Source organism: Electrona antarctica (assembly GCF_951216825.1).
Source record: "Electrona antarctica genome assembly, chromosome: 15".
NCBI classification, from domain to species: Eukaryota; Metazoa; Chordata; class Actinopteri; order Myctophiformes; family Myctophidae; genus Electrona; species Electrona antarctica.
This window is the reverse complement of record NC_136796.1, coordinates 2,162,760-2,180,259: the sequence shown is the minus strand read 5'-3', so window position 1 is coordinate 2,180,259 and position 17,500 is coordinate 2,162,760. Positions and strand designations below refer to the sequence as shown.

At 48.7% G+C, this 17,500-nt stretch overlaps 1 protein-coding gene across 1 annotated transcript in view; it reads right to left on the bottom strand.

Annotated features, from left to right (window-relative positions):
* yrk (Yes-related kinase) overlaps positions 1-17,500 on the bottom strand; it is a 94,147-nt gene that overhangs the window by 7,451 nt on the left and 69,196 nt on the right. Inside the window, exons 7-11 of the mRNA XM_079522879.1 lie at positions 15,778-15,933; positions 11,445-11,624; positions 8,454-8,530; positions 7,031-7,184; positions 4,218-4,349 (exon numbers count right to left, since the gene is read on the bottom strand). Coding sequence (XP_079379005.1) covers positions 4,218-4,349; positions 7,031-7,184; positions 8,454-8,530; positions 11,445-11,624; positions 15,778-15,933 — 699 coding nt within the window. The remainder of the gene's footprint in view (positions 1-4,217; positions 4,350-7,030; positions 7,185-8,453; positions 8,531-11,444; positions 11,625-15,777; positions 15,934-17,500) is intronic.

The window sequence follows — 17,500 nt, the reverse complement described above, 5'->3', positions numbered from 1 at the left end:
TTTCAAGGCAAAGATAAAGTAATTCAGAACTAAGAAGAAGCTGTGAGTCCGAGTCGGCTCGGCTGTCAGCACTCAGCAGCACCACCAGTGACCGCACGGTTCACAGTTCACACCACTGCAGCAACACTGACACGTTCAGCGGAGTGGCTGCTGTCTGTGTGCCGTCTGTGAAGAGCCATGAGCCAGGAGGGGCAGCAACACTGACACGTTCTGTCTGTGTGCCGTCTGTGAAGAGCCATGAGCCAGGAGGGGCAGCAACACTGACACGTTCAGCGGAGTGGCTGCTGTCTCTGTGCCGTCTGTGAAGAGCCATGAGCCAGGAGGGGCAGCAACACTGACACGTTCAGCGGAGTGGCTGCTGTCTGTGTGCCGTCTGTGAAGAGTCATGAGCCAGGAGGGGCAGCAACACTGACACGTTCAGCGGAGTGGCTGCTGTCTCTGTGCCGTCTGTGAAGAGCCATGAGCCAGGAGGGGCAGCAACACTGACACGTTCAGCGGAGAGGCTGCTGTCTGTGTGCCGTCTGTGAAGAGCCATGAGCCGGGAGGGGCAGCAACACTGACACGTTCAGCGGAGTGGCTGCTGTCTCTGTGCCGTCTGTGAAGAGCCATGAGCCGGGAGGGGCAGCAACACTGACACGTTCTGTCTGTGTGCCGTCTGTGAAGAGCCATGAGCCAGGAGGGGCAGCAACACTGACACGTTCAGCGGAGTGGCTGCTGTCTCTGTGCCGTCTGTGAAGAGCCATGAGCCAGGAGGGGCAGCAACACTGACACGTTCAGCGGAGTGGCTGCTGTCTCTGTGCCGTCTGTGAAGAGCCATGAGCCAGGAGGGGCAGCAACACTGACACGTTCAGCGGAGTGGCTGCTGTCTCTGTGCCGTCTGTGAAGAGCCATGAGCCAGGAGGGGCAGCAACACTGACACGTTCAGCGGAGTGGCTGCTGTCTCTGTGCCGTCTGTGAAGAGCCATGAGCCGGGAGGGGCAGCAACACTGACACGTTCAGCGGAGAGGCTGCTGTCTGTGTGCCGTCTGTGAAGAGCCATGAGCCAGGAGGGGCAGCAACACTGACACGTTCAGCGGAGTGGCTGCTGTCTCTGTGCCGTCTGTGAAGAGCCATGAGCCAGGAGGGGCAGCAACACTGACACGTTCAGCGGAGTGGCTGCTGTCTCTGTGCCGTCTGTGAAGAGCCATGAGCCAGGAGGGGCAGCAACACCGCCGGGGAATCTCCACACTGACTCGAAACTTGAGAATAAGACCCATATCGGCCAAAATATCCCAAAACAATGCCCGGGGAACTTTAATTAAAAGCTAGATGCAGTGTCTATAATTGGGTCAAGGGTGTTGCTTTCGTGAGCAATGTTGTACGAGATTGGTAATAAATTGGTCAAAGTAACTCATTTTTAGACCATCTGGGGGAAATAAATAAATAAATACATTTGAGAGTTGCCACCCCCCCACGCAATTCTAGCCTACCCAAAGGTCAAATCCACCCGCAGAGAGAGAGAGAGACACATGTAGAAATACTCTGTTACGAGAAAAAGTCCTGTATGCTAAATGTACTTGTAGTGAAAGTATAAAAGTATCGGCATCAGAATGAACTTGCCACATATGCCCGGTGGCGGTGGGTCGGTCTGGGCCAAATGTTACATTAGTTGTCTGTTGGTTGCAGTGTTGTTTTCGTCGACTAAAACTAAGACGAAAAATGTTCGTCGACTACCTTTTTTCACTGACGAAAACTTAATGGAAACTAAATGAAAACTAAGCTATGATGACTAAAACTAGATCCAGTGTAAGCAATTTTGCACTTGGTTTGAATGCTGAAAATAGCTGATCTACAAGCTCACAAGCTCACGTGTTGTGAGCTTGTAGATCAGCTATTTTCAGCAAGTGTAAGTTCAGCCACTACAACGGCATCAAGGCCCGCCAAAACACATTTTAGTCGACTAAATCAACTGTAGATTTAGTCGACAGAAATCTTATGACATTTAGTCGACTAAAACTAGACTAACACTAAAACATTCCTGGTGACTAAAACTAAATGAAAACTATTCAAGAGACTATGACTAAAACTCAACAACACTGGTTGGTTGTGTATCATTTATGTTGTAGTGTCTGTAAATGTGGTGGTGTTTAAGGGCATGTATTTCAAGTATTCGTATATATGGGCCTCGACCCGAAAAGTCAGTAGAGTATCTGCACGCTGGTTGTGGTGGGCCAGGCTGGGCCAAATTCCGTGAAAATGTCAGGGCCAATTTTTTTCTTTTCTTTCCTCGGTCCAGCCCTGGGGTACATGCAGTGTATGGGGGTACAGTAAGAGTGGGACTTTATCGGACTTCCCACACCAACACTTTCTGATATGAACAATAATGCCATCACACGGCTATCACGTGACACTGATCATCCCCTGTATCGCTTCTTCAACCTCATGCCATCAGGACAAAGATACAGAACCTTACCCTGGAAAAAGGATCGTTTTCAGTAGGAGTTTTGTCCCCTCAGCCATCGCGGCATTAAACAAACTGCCCCGCCGATAGGATGGTTCTGTACACAGTGTACAGTATGATAGGATGGTTCTGTACACAGTGTACAGTATGATAGGATGGTTCTGTATACAGTGTACAGTATGATAGGATGGTTCTGTACACAGTGTACAGTATGATAGGATGGTTCTGTATACAGTGTACAGTATGATAGGATGGTTCTGTACACAGTGTACAGTATGATAGGATGGTTCTGTATACAGTGTACAGTATGATAGGATGGTTCTGTACACAGTGTACAGTATGATAGGATGGTTCTGTACACAGTGTACAGTATGATAGGATGGTTCTGTATACAGTGTACAGTATGATAGGATGGTTCTGTACACAGTGTACAGTATGATAGGATGGTTCTGTACACAGTGTACAGTATGATAGGATGGTTCTGTACACAGTGTACAGTATGATAGGATGGTTCTGTACACAGTGTACAGTATGATAGGATGGTTCTGTACACAGTGTACAGTATGATAGGATGGTTCTGTACACAGTGTACAGTATGATAGGATGGTTCTGTACACAGTGTACAGTATGATAGGATGGTTCTGTACACAGTGTACAGTATGATAGGATGGTTCTGTACACAGTGGGGACCTCATGGTGTTGTATTGTCTTGGTGTAATGTTTTCTGTACTATGTGTTGTTTTTGTTGTTGGTGTTGAACAGACCTGTGAAGATGAATATATCCTAAAGATTATTATTATTATTACCTGGGTATGGCACGCGTCCCTTGGTGATGAGCTAAGATTATTATAATTATTACCTGGGTATGGCACGCGTCCCTTGGTGATGAGCTAAGATTATTATTATTATTACCTGGGTATGGCACGCGTCCCTTGGTGATGAGCTAAGATTATTATTATTATTACCTGGGTATGGCACGCGTCCCTTGGTGATGAGCTAAGATTATTATTATTATTACCTGGGTATGGCACGTGTCCCTTGGTGATGAGCTAAGATTATTATTATTATTACCTGGGTATGGCACGCGTCCCTTGGTGATGAGCTCAGATTATTATTATTATTACCTGGGTATGGCACGTGTCCCTTGGTGATGAGCTCATTATTATTATTACCTGGGTATGGCACGCGTCCCTTGGTGATGAGCTCATTATTATTATTACCTGGGTATGGCACGCGTCCCTTGGTGATGAGCTATTATTATTATTACCTGGGTATGGCACGCGTCCCTTGGTGATGAGCTATTATTATTACCTGGGTATGGCACGCGTCCCTTGGTGATGAGGGTATTATTACCTGGGTATGGCACGCGTCCCTTGGTGATGAGCTCTATTATTATTACCTGGGTATGGCACGCGTCCCTTGGTGATGAGGGTATTATTACCTGGGTATGGCACGCGTCCCTTGGTGATGAGGGTATTATTACCTGGGTATGGCACGCGTCCCTTGGTGATGAGGGTATTATTACCTGGGTATGGCACGCGTCCCTTGGTGATGAGGGTATTATTACCTGGGTATGGCACGCGTCCCTTGGTGATGAGGGTATTATTACCTGGGTATGGCACGCGTCCCTTGGTGATGAGGGTATTATTACCTGGGTATGGCACGCGTCCCTTGGTGATGAGGGTATTATTACCTGGGTATGGCACGCGTCCCTTGGTGATGAGGGTATTATTACCTGGGTATGGCACGCGTCCCTTGGTGATGAGGGTATTATTACCTGGGTATGGCACGCGTCCCTTGGTGATGAGCTCGGTGAGCAGGATGCCAAAGCTCCACACGTCTGACTTGATGGTGAAGCGTCCGTACAGCGCAGCCTCCGGAGCCGTCCACTTGATGGGGAATTTAGCCCCTGAAACCATGGTAACCACACACGCACGCACACACGCACGCACGCACACACACACACACACACACACACACACACAGAGACACACGCGCACACACACAAGTACACACACCTCGAGTCAAGGCTGCTCGCTCACTTCTCTCCTCGTATACTTCTATAGTAGGCTTGAGTGTTTCTTTTATCTTCGTCTGACATTAAAGATATCACAAGGCATCTTGTGGCGGCGACAGGACTTGGAAGTGTTGCTGAGATGTTTCAAATGATATGTGTGTGTGTCTGACAGATGCTCTGACAAACTTGCATCAAGTGTGGGCAAATTTGACTGAGGGGCTGCCACTGGATTCTTTTGAATTTTCGTTTTTTCATGTCATATGAAAATAGGGAATCATAGCTTCAAATTGACATATTGGTTGTTCAGTTTGACCCACCAGTTTTGGAGATATAGCTTATAGAGTAATGAGTTGAGAAAACAGGCTTGAAAGGTTCACTAACTTCACTTCTGTGGTCTCTAACATTACACCTATATAGCTACATGTTTAAGCATTTATTTCATATTTACGTCGATTAAAGCTCTGACATTTATTTCAGACATGCTCTAGTGTGTGAAGAGTCTGCCTGTGCTATTAACTCATTTAGGAAAAAAATTAAATAAAAACGTTTTTCTCCTCTGGTGAAAAGCTGCAATTTGCGCGATGGCAGGCTCTCAGTCAAATCTGGTAGCATATTACATTCGACTGTCTGCACCGCAATTGTTATTATATTTTTTACATTTTTATCCCATTTTGTAGCCCATTTCTTTCACCCAAACTCCACACAGACAGAAAGGCCCTTTCGGCAACAAAGGGCTTACTAGCCGTGGCGTTTCACAACACCTGCATTCTTTTGTTTTTTAATGTTTGTTTTTGTGGCTTTCGCCTTTTATTTTATATTTTTTATGGAGGGACAGACAGTAGGCTGACAGGAAATGGGGAGAGAGATGGGTGGGGGGGGGGGGGGGGGGGGGGTGACATGCAGTAAGGGCCTTCGGGATCGGGAGTCGAACCCGCGGCACACTGCCAGACTGGATTACCAGCCAAGGTGCCAGGATGGACCGCTGAGCCATGGCCCAGGATGGACCACTGAGCCATGGCCCAGGATGGACCACTGAGCCATGGCCCAGGATGGACCGCTGAGCCATGGCCCAGGATGGACCGCTGAGCCATGGCCCAGGATGGACCGCTGAGCCATGGCCCAGGATGGACCGCTGAGCCATGGCCCAGGATGGACCGCTGAGCCACGGCCCAGGATGGACCACTGAGCCACGGCCCAGGATGGACCGCTGAGCCATGGCCCAGGATGGACCACTGAGCCATGGCCCAGGATGGACCACCGAGCCATGGCCCAGGATGGACCACCGAGCCATGGCCCAGGATGGACCACCGAGCCACGGCCCAGGATGGACCGCTGAGCCACGGCCCAGGATGGACCGCTGAGCCATGGCCCAGGATGGACCACTGAGCCATGGCCCAGGATGGACCGCTGAGCCATGGCCCAGGATGGACCACTGAGCCATGGCCCAGGATGGACCGCTGAGCCATGGCCCAGGATGGACCACTGAGCCATGGCCCAGGATGGACCGCTGAGCCATGGCCCAGGATGGACCACTGAGCCATGGCCCAGGATGGACCGCTGAGCCATGGCCCAGGATGGACCGCTGAGCCATGGCCCAGGATGGACCACTGAGCCATGGCCCAGGATGGACCACTGAGCCATGGCCCAGGATGGACCGCTGAGCCATGGCCCAGGATGGACCACTGAGCCATGGCCCAGGATGGACCACTGAGCCACGGCCCAGGATGGACCGCTGAGCCATGGCCCAGGATGGACCACTGAGCCATGGCCCAGGATGGACCACTGAGCCACGGCCCAGGCCAACGCCTGCATTCTTGCTTGGGAATCCACACGTTTTGGGAACATACATGACCTCCCCTTAAACCCCATAGGCTATACCTCATTGACTGAGAGGTCCCACAGGGCTCTGTGCTAGTCCGCTGCAAATCCCTTCACCCCGCTGGACGCTAGGGTTCATGCGGTTAACACCTTTTATGCTAAGGACGTGTATAGTACACATCTTTAGAATCAACTCCCCAGGGTGCCTTGGACGTGTGCAGGTGTCTTTAGGTCTTTTATTGATGAAAATAAATAAATATATATATATATATATATATATATATATAAAAAAATAAAAATAAAATAAAATCTGGAAGCATCTCGTTTAGAATTTAAACGCTTCTAGAGAGACTTTAGAAGCGAGGTAAGAATGGAAGTTCTCCCGGTGTTGGGGGGGGGGGGGGGGGGGGGGTACGGAAGGGAGGGGCTTTTCAGAGTAAAATCTGCCTCATCTCCTGGCACTCTAGCGCCTTTATTTTGAAGAATTCCCCGGCAAAAATAGTGTTAAGATGCATCACCACACCCTCTTTCCTTTTCCTGTCTGAATCTGGGCGCCGTGCGCGCGTGCACACACAGACACAGACACACACAGACACACACTCACACAAGCACACACACAAAGCACGAACACACACACACACACACACACACACACACACACACACACACACACACACACACACACACACACACACACACACACACACACACACACACACACACACACACACACACACACACACACAGTGTTTCACCTTGTCTGGCGGTGTACTCGTTGTCTTCGATGAGGCGGGCCAGACCAAAGTCAGCGATCTTACAGACCAGGTTGTCTCCCACCAGGATGTTGGCGGCTCGCAGGTCGCGATGGATGTAGTTCATCCTCTCGATGTAGGCCATGCCTGCTGCGATCTGCACGCACACACACACACACACACACGCGCACGCACGCACGCACGCACGCACACACACGCGCACGCACGCGCACACACGCACGCACGCACGCACGCACGCACGCACGCACGCACGCACGCACGCACGCACACGCACACGCACACACAGTAAAACATTGTTGTTTTTGAGTGGTGCAACCACTCCAAGGAACAGCAATGTCCCTATATGACTATGTGACTATGTCCCGATGTTTAGAGTACCAGTAGGGGCAAAAGTGGTGCAGTTGTGCCAGAAACAGAGAGAGAGAGATAGTGTTGCACTGTTGCCTGCTAATGAGAGAGAGAGAGAGAGAGAGAGAGAGAGGAGTTGCACCACTCAGTTCACACGGGTGTGATTTTTCTCCATATTCAAACTTTTTGTGTTTTTTGGTAACTTAACGTCCTACTTGATCATACAACATGCTACAGCGTCATGCAAAACTATCACAAGCAGCAGAGCTTGTAGATCTACAGCAGAGCTTGTAGATCTACAGCAGAGCTTGTAGATCTACAGCAGAGCTTGTAGATCTACAGCAGAGCTTGTAGATCTACAGCAGAGCTTGTAGATCTGCTGCAGAGCTTGTAGATCTGCTGCAGAGCTTGTAGATCTACAGCAGAGCTTGTAGATCTACAGCAGAGCTTGTAGATCTGCTGCAGAGCTTGTAGATCTACAGCAGAGCTTGTAGATCTGCTGCAGAGCTTGTAGATCTGCTGCAGAGCTTGTAGATCTGCTGCAGAGCTTGTAGATCTGCTGCAGAGCTTGTAGATCTGCTGTTTTGATGCTTTTGAATGTGAATCTTGAAAAGTAAAACATGTGAGGTTTCCACCCCAACAGAGATGATATGTTGCACATCCCTGCGCGTGTGTGTGTGTGTGTGTGTGTGTGCGTGCGTGTGAGACTGTGTGTGTGTGTGTGTGTGTGTGTGTGTATGTGTGTGTTGCCCAAGGGAGATATTAAGCTTCTGGGCAGGCAGGACTCTACTTCTGCTAGCCACGTGTGTGTGTGTGTGTGTGTGTGGTGTGTGTGTGTGTGTGTGTGTGTGTGTGTGTGTGTGTGTGTGTGTGTGTGTGTGTGTGTGTGTGTGTATGTACGTGTGCACTGTGTGTGTGTGTGTGTGTGCGCGTGCGTGTGTGCACGTGCGCACGTGTGCAGTTATGTACGTGGGCAGCCTTGTTAATTAACCAGCTGAGGGAGTTTCAGGTGTGCGTGTGCGTGTGTGTGCACGTGAGTGTGTGTGCAGTAATGTACCTGGGCAGCCATGTCAACCAGCTGAGGGAGTTTCAGGCTCTGACCCTCACCGTCTTTCAGAAAGTCCAGCAAACTCCCTGAAAAAACAAACACCACCCACTGTGTTATACATAACACCACCTCTAGGGGGACCACCACCCATACAACACCACCCACTGCAGTTACATAACACCACCTCTAGGGGGACCCTCCACCCATACAACACCACCCACTGCAGTTACATAACACCACCTCTAGGGGGACCACCACCCATACAACACCACCCACTGCAGTTACATAACACCACCTCTAGGGGGACCACCACCCATACAACACCACCCACTGCAGTTACATAACACCACCTCTAGGGGGACCACCACCCATACAACACCACCCACTGCAGTTACATAACACCACCTCTAGGGGGACCACCACCCATACAACACCACCCACTGCAGTTACATAACACCACCTCTAGGGGGACCACCACCCATACAACACCACCCACTGCAGTTACATATCACCACCTCTAGGGGGACCACCACCCATACAACACCACCCACTGCAGTTACATAACACCACCTCTAGGGACCCTCCAACTTTACTATGCGACACGTTGAAAAAATAGCTTGCAGTCGCAGCGAGGCACGGTATTTGAATTTTTTTAAGAAAAATCTTGAAAAGATTAGAAGGCATTTGTAGAATGGGGTTGACACACTGTCTAACATTTACCAGGGGTTGACACACTGTCTAACATTTACCAGGGGTTGACACACTGTCTAACATTTACCAGGGGTTGACACACTGTCTAACATTTACCAGGGGTTGACACACTGTCTAACAGTTACCAGGGGTTGACACAATGTCTAACAGTTACCAGGGGTTGACACACTGTCTAACAGTTACCAGGGGTTGACACACTGTCTAACAGTTACCAGGGGTTGACACACTGTCTAACATTTACCAGGGGTTGACACACTGTCTACAGTAACCAGGGGTTGACACACTGTAACAGTTACCAGGGGTTGACACACTGTCTAACAGTTACCAGGGGTTGACACACTGTCTAACAGTAACCAGGGGTTGACACACTGTAACAGTTACCAGGGGTTGACACACTGTCTAACAGTTACCAGGGGTTGACACACTGTCTAACAGTTACCAGGGGTTGACACACTGTAACAGTTACCAGGGGTTGACACACTGTCTAACAGTTACCCAGCGACTGCCAGGGGTTGACACAATGTCTAACAATTACCCAGCGACTGCCAGGGGTTGACACACTGTCTAACAGTTACCCAGCGACTGCCCCGTGGCAACTGGCAAGCAAATAAAAGGTTGGGGAAAGTGGAGTATGCTTTCAGGACGGTTGCCCCACGGGCATTCCGTCTTTACTGAATTATTAGAGGCTATTTATGAAGAACAATACGCTTCCTTGCACTCATTCTGCTTCCTCAAAGTGACTTTAGCCATTCCGGTTAGGATTCAACATTATTTGTTCTACAACCGCCAATTTTACCTGTCATTTTTATAATGGATTTAATTTTGGGGCCTTAGTGTCTACCACATATTACACACATAAAGACCCCCAGGAAAGTGTTCTAAAGTCGAAATGGGTTAAGACCCACCTTTACTGTATATGTCGGCTTTTAACCTCACTTGGGAGTTTCTTTGGTTCATGTTATGTTATGTTTTGTTTTGTTTCACTGTCTGCCGCTGAGTCTTGTACTTTTCAGTGATGCGTCTCAGTTGTCAATTCACTGTTTTGTACTGTGTGTTCTCGGCTTCTATAGCGCATTTGGTCTTTATTTTTTTCCTGTACAGCACTTTGTAAACCTTGAGTCCATTTTGGGCGGGAACCCCTTTTGGTGTTTTAAAGCATTATGTTATACTTTAGCTATTGAAAAATAGCAGATCTACAAGCTCGTAGCAGCTTGTAGGTCTGCTATTTTTTGAAAAATCGTGAAAATGTGGTGCAAACCTTTGAATATATATTCTTTCACAGCGAACGTTTTTAACTCAAATCTTTGCTTCTGGGGATGGTCCCTGGAGCTGGAACAACATATTTTCAGATGGGGGTCGGCGGACAAATACAGATCATTCTGGGGGTCCTTGACATGAAAAAGGTTGAGCACCACTGACACAGAAACATAGGTTTTTCAGAAAACTGAGAACTTAGAAGAGATTTTTTTTTAGAATCAGCCTCAGGTGGAAATGGGTTAAGACCACTTGATAGTTTCTTTGGTTCATGTTATGTTTTGTTTCACTGTCTTTCAGAGTCTTGTACTTTTCAGTGATGCGTCTCAGTTGTCAATTCACTGTTTTGTACTGTGTGTTCTCGGCTTCTCGCTGCTGTTTTTCAGCTATAGCGCATTTGGTCTTTATTATTTTCCTGTACAGCACTTTGTAAACCTTGAGTTTTGAAACGTGCTATATGTATAAATAACGTGGTATTGGATTGGGAAGTCGGTATATGTGAAACGGCCAGCTTTTCACCAGAGGAGAAAAACGTTTTATTTTATTTTTTTTATCCAAAATGAGTTAATAGCACAGGCAGACTCTTCACATACTAGAGCATGTCTGAAATAAGTGAACCTTTCAAGTCTGTTTTCTCAACTCGCTGTTTCTCTGCAAGACATTACTCTATCGCAGCTCAAGACTCACTTCTACACTCTTGCTTTTAATTGATCTTTTATTTTTTTTGTTATTCATGTCCTCACTGTATTGCATTACTGCTCTTGTTTTTTTAAATGTTTATGCCTTGCTTTTTTTTCTTTTTCTCCATTGCTCTGTAAAGCACTTTGAGCTGCATTTCATGTCATGAAAGGTGCTATACAAATAAAGTTTTATTATTATTATTATTATTATAAGCCATATCTCCAAAACTGGGGGGTCAAAATGAACAACCAATATGTCAATTTGAAGCTATGATTCCCTGCTTTCACATGACTTGAAAAAAATCCCAAAAATCCAATGGCAGTCCCTCAGTCAAATGTAGTCACATATATATACCTTGGCTCATGAACTCTGTGATGATGTAGATGGGCTCCTCAGACACCACAGCGTACAGCTGCACCAGCTTGTCGTGGCGGAGCCTCTTCATGATCTGAGCTTCCTCCAGGAAGGCCTCGGGGGACATGGTGCCGGGCTTCAGGGTCTTCACCGCCACCTTGGTGGTGCCGTTCCACATGCCTGCGTTGGGGGGGCGCCGTGGTGGCAGACAGAGACAGACAGCAGAGAGAGAGACGAGAGGAGTTGGAGATCGGTATAAACCGTACGCACACACCGCCACCGCCGCAGCAGGCGTGCAGACACACATGCCTTGCACGCACACACACATCACAGGGGTGCATACGTTGGTTAGACCAGAGTGTAGAGTAGAAGAGTAGCGACACGCTTTGATCTCGCCACAAAGCGGGTGCCTGTGGGCTATAGTTCCAAACATTACTCCTATGGCTGGAACTATCCCATTGAGACAAAGCGGGTGCCTATGGGCTATAGTTCCAAACATTACTCCTATGGCTGGAACTATCCCATTGAGACAACGCGGGTGCCTATGGGCTATAGTTCCAAACATTACTCCTATGGCTGGAACTATCCCATTGAGACAACGCGGGTGCCTATGGGCTATAGTTCCACACATTGCTCCTATGGCTGGAACTATCCCATTGAGACAAAGCGGGTGCCTCTATGGGCTATAGTTCCACACATTGCTCCTATGGCTGGAACTATCCCATTGAGACAAAGCGGGTGCCTCTATGGGCTATAGTTCCACACATTGCTCCTATGGCTGGAACTATCCCATTGAGACAAAGCGGGTGCCTCTATGGGCTATAGTTCCACACATTGCTCCTATGGCTGGAACTATCCCATTGAGACAAAGCGGGTGCCTCTATGGGCTATAGTTCCACACATTACTCCTATGACTGGAACTATCCCATTGAGACAAAGCGGGTGCCTATGGGCTATAGTTCCACACATTACTCCTATGGCTGGAACTATCCCATTGAGACAAAGCGGGTGCCTATATGGGCTATAGTTCCACACATTGCTCCTATGGCTGGAACTATCCCATTGAGATAGAATGAGCACTTCCGCATTCCATTGTTACAATGGGAGTCAGCGCTAGTGTCGCTACTCTCTTTACTAGATTACTCTGGGTTAGACATACTGACAGTCCAAGAGGCATTAGTCCGACACAACACCGCCCGTCGCTATACCGACATGTGAGGCCGGTTACAACAACTAACCCGTGGCCGGGTTAAAACTCACTCGTGCCTCCCGACATGGCAGGTTAAAACTAACCTGTAGCAGGTTACAACTAACCTGTGGCTCCTGACATGTGTGGCAGGTTAAAACTAACCCGTGGCAGTTTAAAACTAACCTGTGGCTTCCTGTGAGGTTAGGTTTAGCGTTGGCTTTTGGGTCTAATGCCTGTCGGTCTGTTAGTACGTCGGACCAAACACATGCACCCCATCGCACGCGCACACGCACACGCACACACACACACACACACACACACACACACACACACACACTGAGTGACACATGCAACATGAGTTGTGATGGTGAGCATGCGTGACATGAAACAGGGGAGGGAGGGAGGTAGAGACAATGACAGAGCTCAGTGGCAGACTGGCAGCCAATGACAGAGCTCAGTGGCAGACTGGCAGCCAATGACAGAGCTCAGTGGCAGACTGGCAGCCAATGACAGAGCTAAGTGGCAGACTGGCAGCCAATGACAGAGCTCAGTGGCAGACTGGCAGCCAATGACAGAGCTCAGTGGCAGACTGGCAGCCCCAAATCAGAGTGCTTTTGTCGAGTTTCGCTACTTTTTGTTTTATTATTATTATTATTATTTTTTTTTAATCCTGAAAAGTAACAGTTTTTTTGGACATATGAGGTTTTCCCCCCCGACAGAGACGACATGGAAACTGAATTTTGACAAATCAGATTTGAACCGAATTCCACGGTGGTTTGAAATGGAACTCAAAATCGGATTTCTAAAGATGTTGTCTCAGTCTGTTATACGCCGCAGAGGCACCGACACATCGACGGCGTCCGAATACACTAATCCAATCCCATCACGTATTACAGTATAGCAAATAACAGTGTATACTGTACACACAGACAGACAGACAGACAGTCGGCCCTAAAAGATCAGATTTGAGGAAATAAATCTGATCTTTCTTGCTGCAGTCTGAACAAAAGTGTTTCACACACACACAGGGAGTTTCTCCTGCATAAGGAGGACTTAACCCATTCTAGACGGGAACACCTTTTGGTGTTTATAGCATTATGATACACTTCAGCTATTGAAAAAATAGCAGATCTAAAAGCTCGCGCTATTTTTGAAAAATTGTGAAAATGTGGTGCAAATCTTTGAATATATATATTCTCTCAGAGCGAACGTTTTTGACACAAATCTTTGCTTCTGGGGGGTCCCTGGAACATTTTCAGATGGGGGTCGGCGGCCAATTACATATAATTTTTGGGGTCCTTGACATGAAATATTGAGCACCACTGATATAGAAACATGAGGTATTTCAGAAAACTGTCAGGATTTAGAAGACTTTTTTTTTTTAATTTTCGACGTCAGGCCTAAATGGGTTAATAATAGGAACCACAGGCAAGCTTGATATAATAGCCTCCACGTGGTCCAGTGGGAGGCCTGCCGTGCCGAGTGGACTGGCTGAAAACCAGCTGGACAGCCTGGACGCTCTGGACCTCAGGATCGGGGCCGCACGGGGAGAGGAATAGATCATTTTTAAGATTATACTCCGACGAGGCATTTATGAAACGGCTTTATTAGAGAGAGCGAGGCCTCATAGTTACCGAGAGAGAGATTTCAAAAGATTATAATAAAGGGTCTTGATGGAGACGGATTAAAAACACAATTGTCGGGAGTAAAAGATGCCTGAAAAACTCATTGAACGAGTTTCTGGCTTGTTAGGGAATAATAATAGGGGGCTTTGTTTGTCTTCCTTAGAAGAATAGTCTCCACTACGGTGTAGACTAATAGGGATCCTTATTAAACCACTCTGGGCGGGAACCTTTTTTGGTGTTTTAAGCCATTTTGACCTGAGATCAGATTCTAAAAATGTCTTCTACATCCTGACAGTTTTCTGAAAAAGCTATGTTTCTATGTCAGTCGTTCTTCGATTTTTCAAAAATAGCAGACCTACAAGCTCGTAGCGCGCCACTCGGTGGCGCGCTATGAGCTTGTAGATCTGCTAAAGCATTACATAATGCTAACACCAAAAGGGGTTCCCGCCCGAAATGGGTTAAGCATTATGTTCTACTTTAGCTATTGAAAAATAGCAGATCTACAAGCTCATAGCGCAGCACTCGGTGCCGCGCTACGAGCTTGTAGAGCTGCTATTTTTTGAAAAATCGTGACAATGTGTTGCAAATCTTTGAATATATATTCTTTCAAGCAAACGTTTTTAACTCAAATCTTTGCTTCTTAGAGGTTCCTGGAACAACATATTTCCAGATGGGGGTCGGCGGCCAATTACATATATTTTTTGGGGGTCCTTGACATGAATATGTTTGAGAACGACTGATTCAGAAACATAGGGTTTTTAAGAAAACTGTCATGATTTAGAAGACATTCGTAGAATCTTTTCTCAGGTCTAAACAGGTTAAACAATAAACAATAAACAGAGGACTATGCAAGCAGCGGCAGGAGAGTGCGTACCGCTACATGGAGCACTGCCACTAGAGGCCGCTATCGTCCTGGATCAGGAGAGTGCGTACCGCTACATGGAGCACTGCCACTAGAGGCCGCTATCGTCCTGGATCAGGAGAGTGCGTACCGCTACATGGACGACAACAACTAACTAAGGGTCAGCCAGAGGCATCGAGGAGCGCTGCTAGAGCACTAGTCTGCCACTAGAGGCCGCTATCGTCCTGGATCACCCGAGTTACTTTTTTTTCCCTATTGAAAATCCCCATCGAGACAGCAACGACAACAACAACAGCGAGCGACAGACACTTTGTTGGGGCGGACATGTAGGGACACGGACCGACAGGGACGGACATGTAGGGACACGGACCGACAGGGACGGACATGTCGGGACACGGACCGACAGGGACGGACATGTAGGGACACGGACCGACAGGGACGGACATGTCGGGACACGGACCGAAAGGGACGGACATGTAGGGGACACGGACCGACAGGGACGGACATGTAGGGACACGGACCGACAGGGACGGACATGTCGGGACACGGACCAACAGCAGAGGTGGACTGGACAGACACACAAAAAAACGAGGACCCCGCCCGACCGCCCGTCCCGGGCCGGGTGTCTTTCTCCAGGGTGTCTTTTGGTCGTCTCACCCAGAAAGACGTCCCCGAAACAGCCGTGGCCCAGCTTGTTCTGGAGAATCAGCCTCTCGCGGGCCACCTCCCACGCGTCCTTCCCCAGACCCAGGGTCAGCGGGGTGGAGTTGAGGCACGGAGTGGTCAGGAAGTAACACAGCCCGTCATTATTCTCTATGGGGGTGGAGGGGGGGTGGGGGGGGGGGGGGTGGATGGAGGGGTGGAGGGAGGGGTGGTGGGGGGGGGGGGGGGGGTGGGGGGGGGGTGGAGGGAGGGGTGGAGGGGTGGAGGGAGGGATGAAGGGAGGAGGATGAGAGGAGAGGAGGATGAGATGAGGATGAGGCATGCACATGCACTGTGACCCAGAGTGGGGGGGTGGGGGGGGTGGAGTGGAGTGGTTTGGGGGAGGAGGGGAACGCAATTAATGCTGCACACCTGGATACTATACACACACAACATGTGTGCGAGTGACTGTGACTGTGCGTGTACGTGCACGCACGCACGCACGCACGCACGCACGCACGCACGCACGCACGCACGCACGCACGCACGCACGCACACACGCCACTTGATTGATTGTGCCACATGCTTGGTTCCATATGTTCATCCTTATATAATGGAATATGCATATATATGTGTGTGTGTGTGTGTGTGTGTGTGTGTGTGTGTGTGTGTGTGTGTGTGTGTGTGTGTCTCTATAGCCCTACGGCATACGCCCTATACATTTTGTCATATGACGAATTGCAAAAAGCTGATCTATACAAGCTCACATGGTGAAGGAATGTTTAGGAATGTTTACCCCCCCCGGAGACAAGTGGTCGAAGTGTCGTTGAGGGAGACACCGAACCGTTAATTGCTCCCGATGAGCAGCTTGGCGGTGCCTTGCACGATGAATGGGTGACCGTAACGATGAGCAGCTTGGCGGTGCCTTGCACGATGAATGGGTGACCGTAACGATGAGCAGCTTGGCGGTGCCTTGCACGATGAATGGGTGACCGTAACGATGAGCAGCTTGGCGGTGCCTTGCACGATGAATGGGTGACCGTAACGATGAGCAGCTTGGCGGTGCCTTGCACGATGAATGGGTGACCGTAACGATGAGCAGCTTGGCGGTGCCTTGCACGATGAATGGGTGACCGTAACGATGAGCAGCTTGGCGGTGCCTTGCACGATGAATGGGTGACCGTAACGATGAGCAGCTTGGCGGTGCCTTGCACGATGAATGGGTGAACGTAACGATGAGCAGCTTGGCGGTGCCTTGCACGATGAATGGGTGACCATAACGATGAGCAGCTTGGCGGTGCCTTGCACGATGAATGGGTGACCGTAACGATGAGCAGCTTGGCGGTGCCTTGCACGATGAATGGGTGACCGTAACGATGAGCAGCTTGGCGGTGCCTTGCACGATGAATGGGTGACCGTAACGATGAGCAGCTTGGCGGTGCCTTGCACGATGAATGGGTGACCGTAACGATGAGCAGCTTGGCGGTGCCTTGCACGATGAATGGGTGAACGTAACGTGGGAAGTGAGTCGACTGTTCGCCGCTTCACCTCCAAATGTTACAGTATGGACCAGCACTTTGAGTACAGGCACGTAGCAGTGCTATAAAATGCAATCCATTACTACTATTATTATTATTATTATTAATGCACATTATAAAGTGCTTTGGATAAAAGGTACCATTTAGTTACTAAATGGTACCTTTAAAAAAGGTACATGCAACACGTTGTGAGCTTGTAG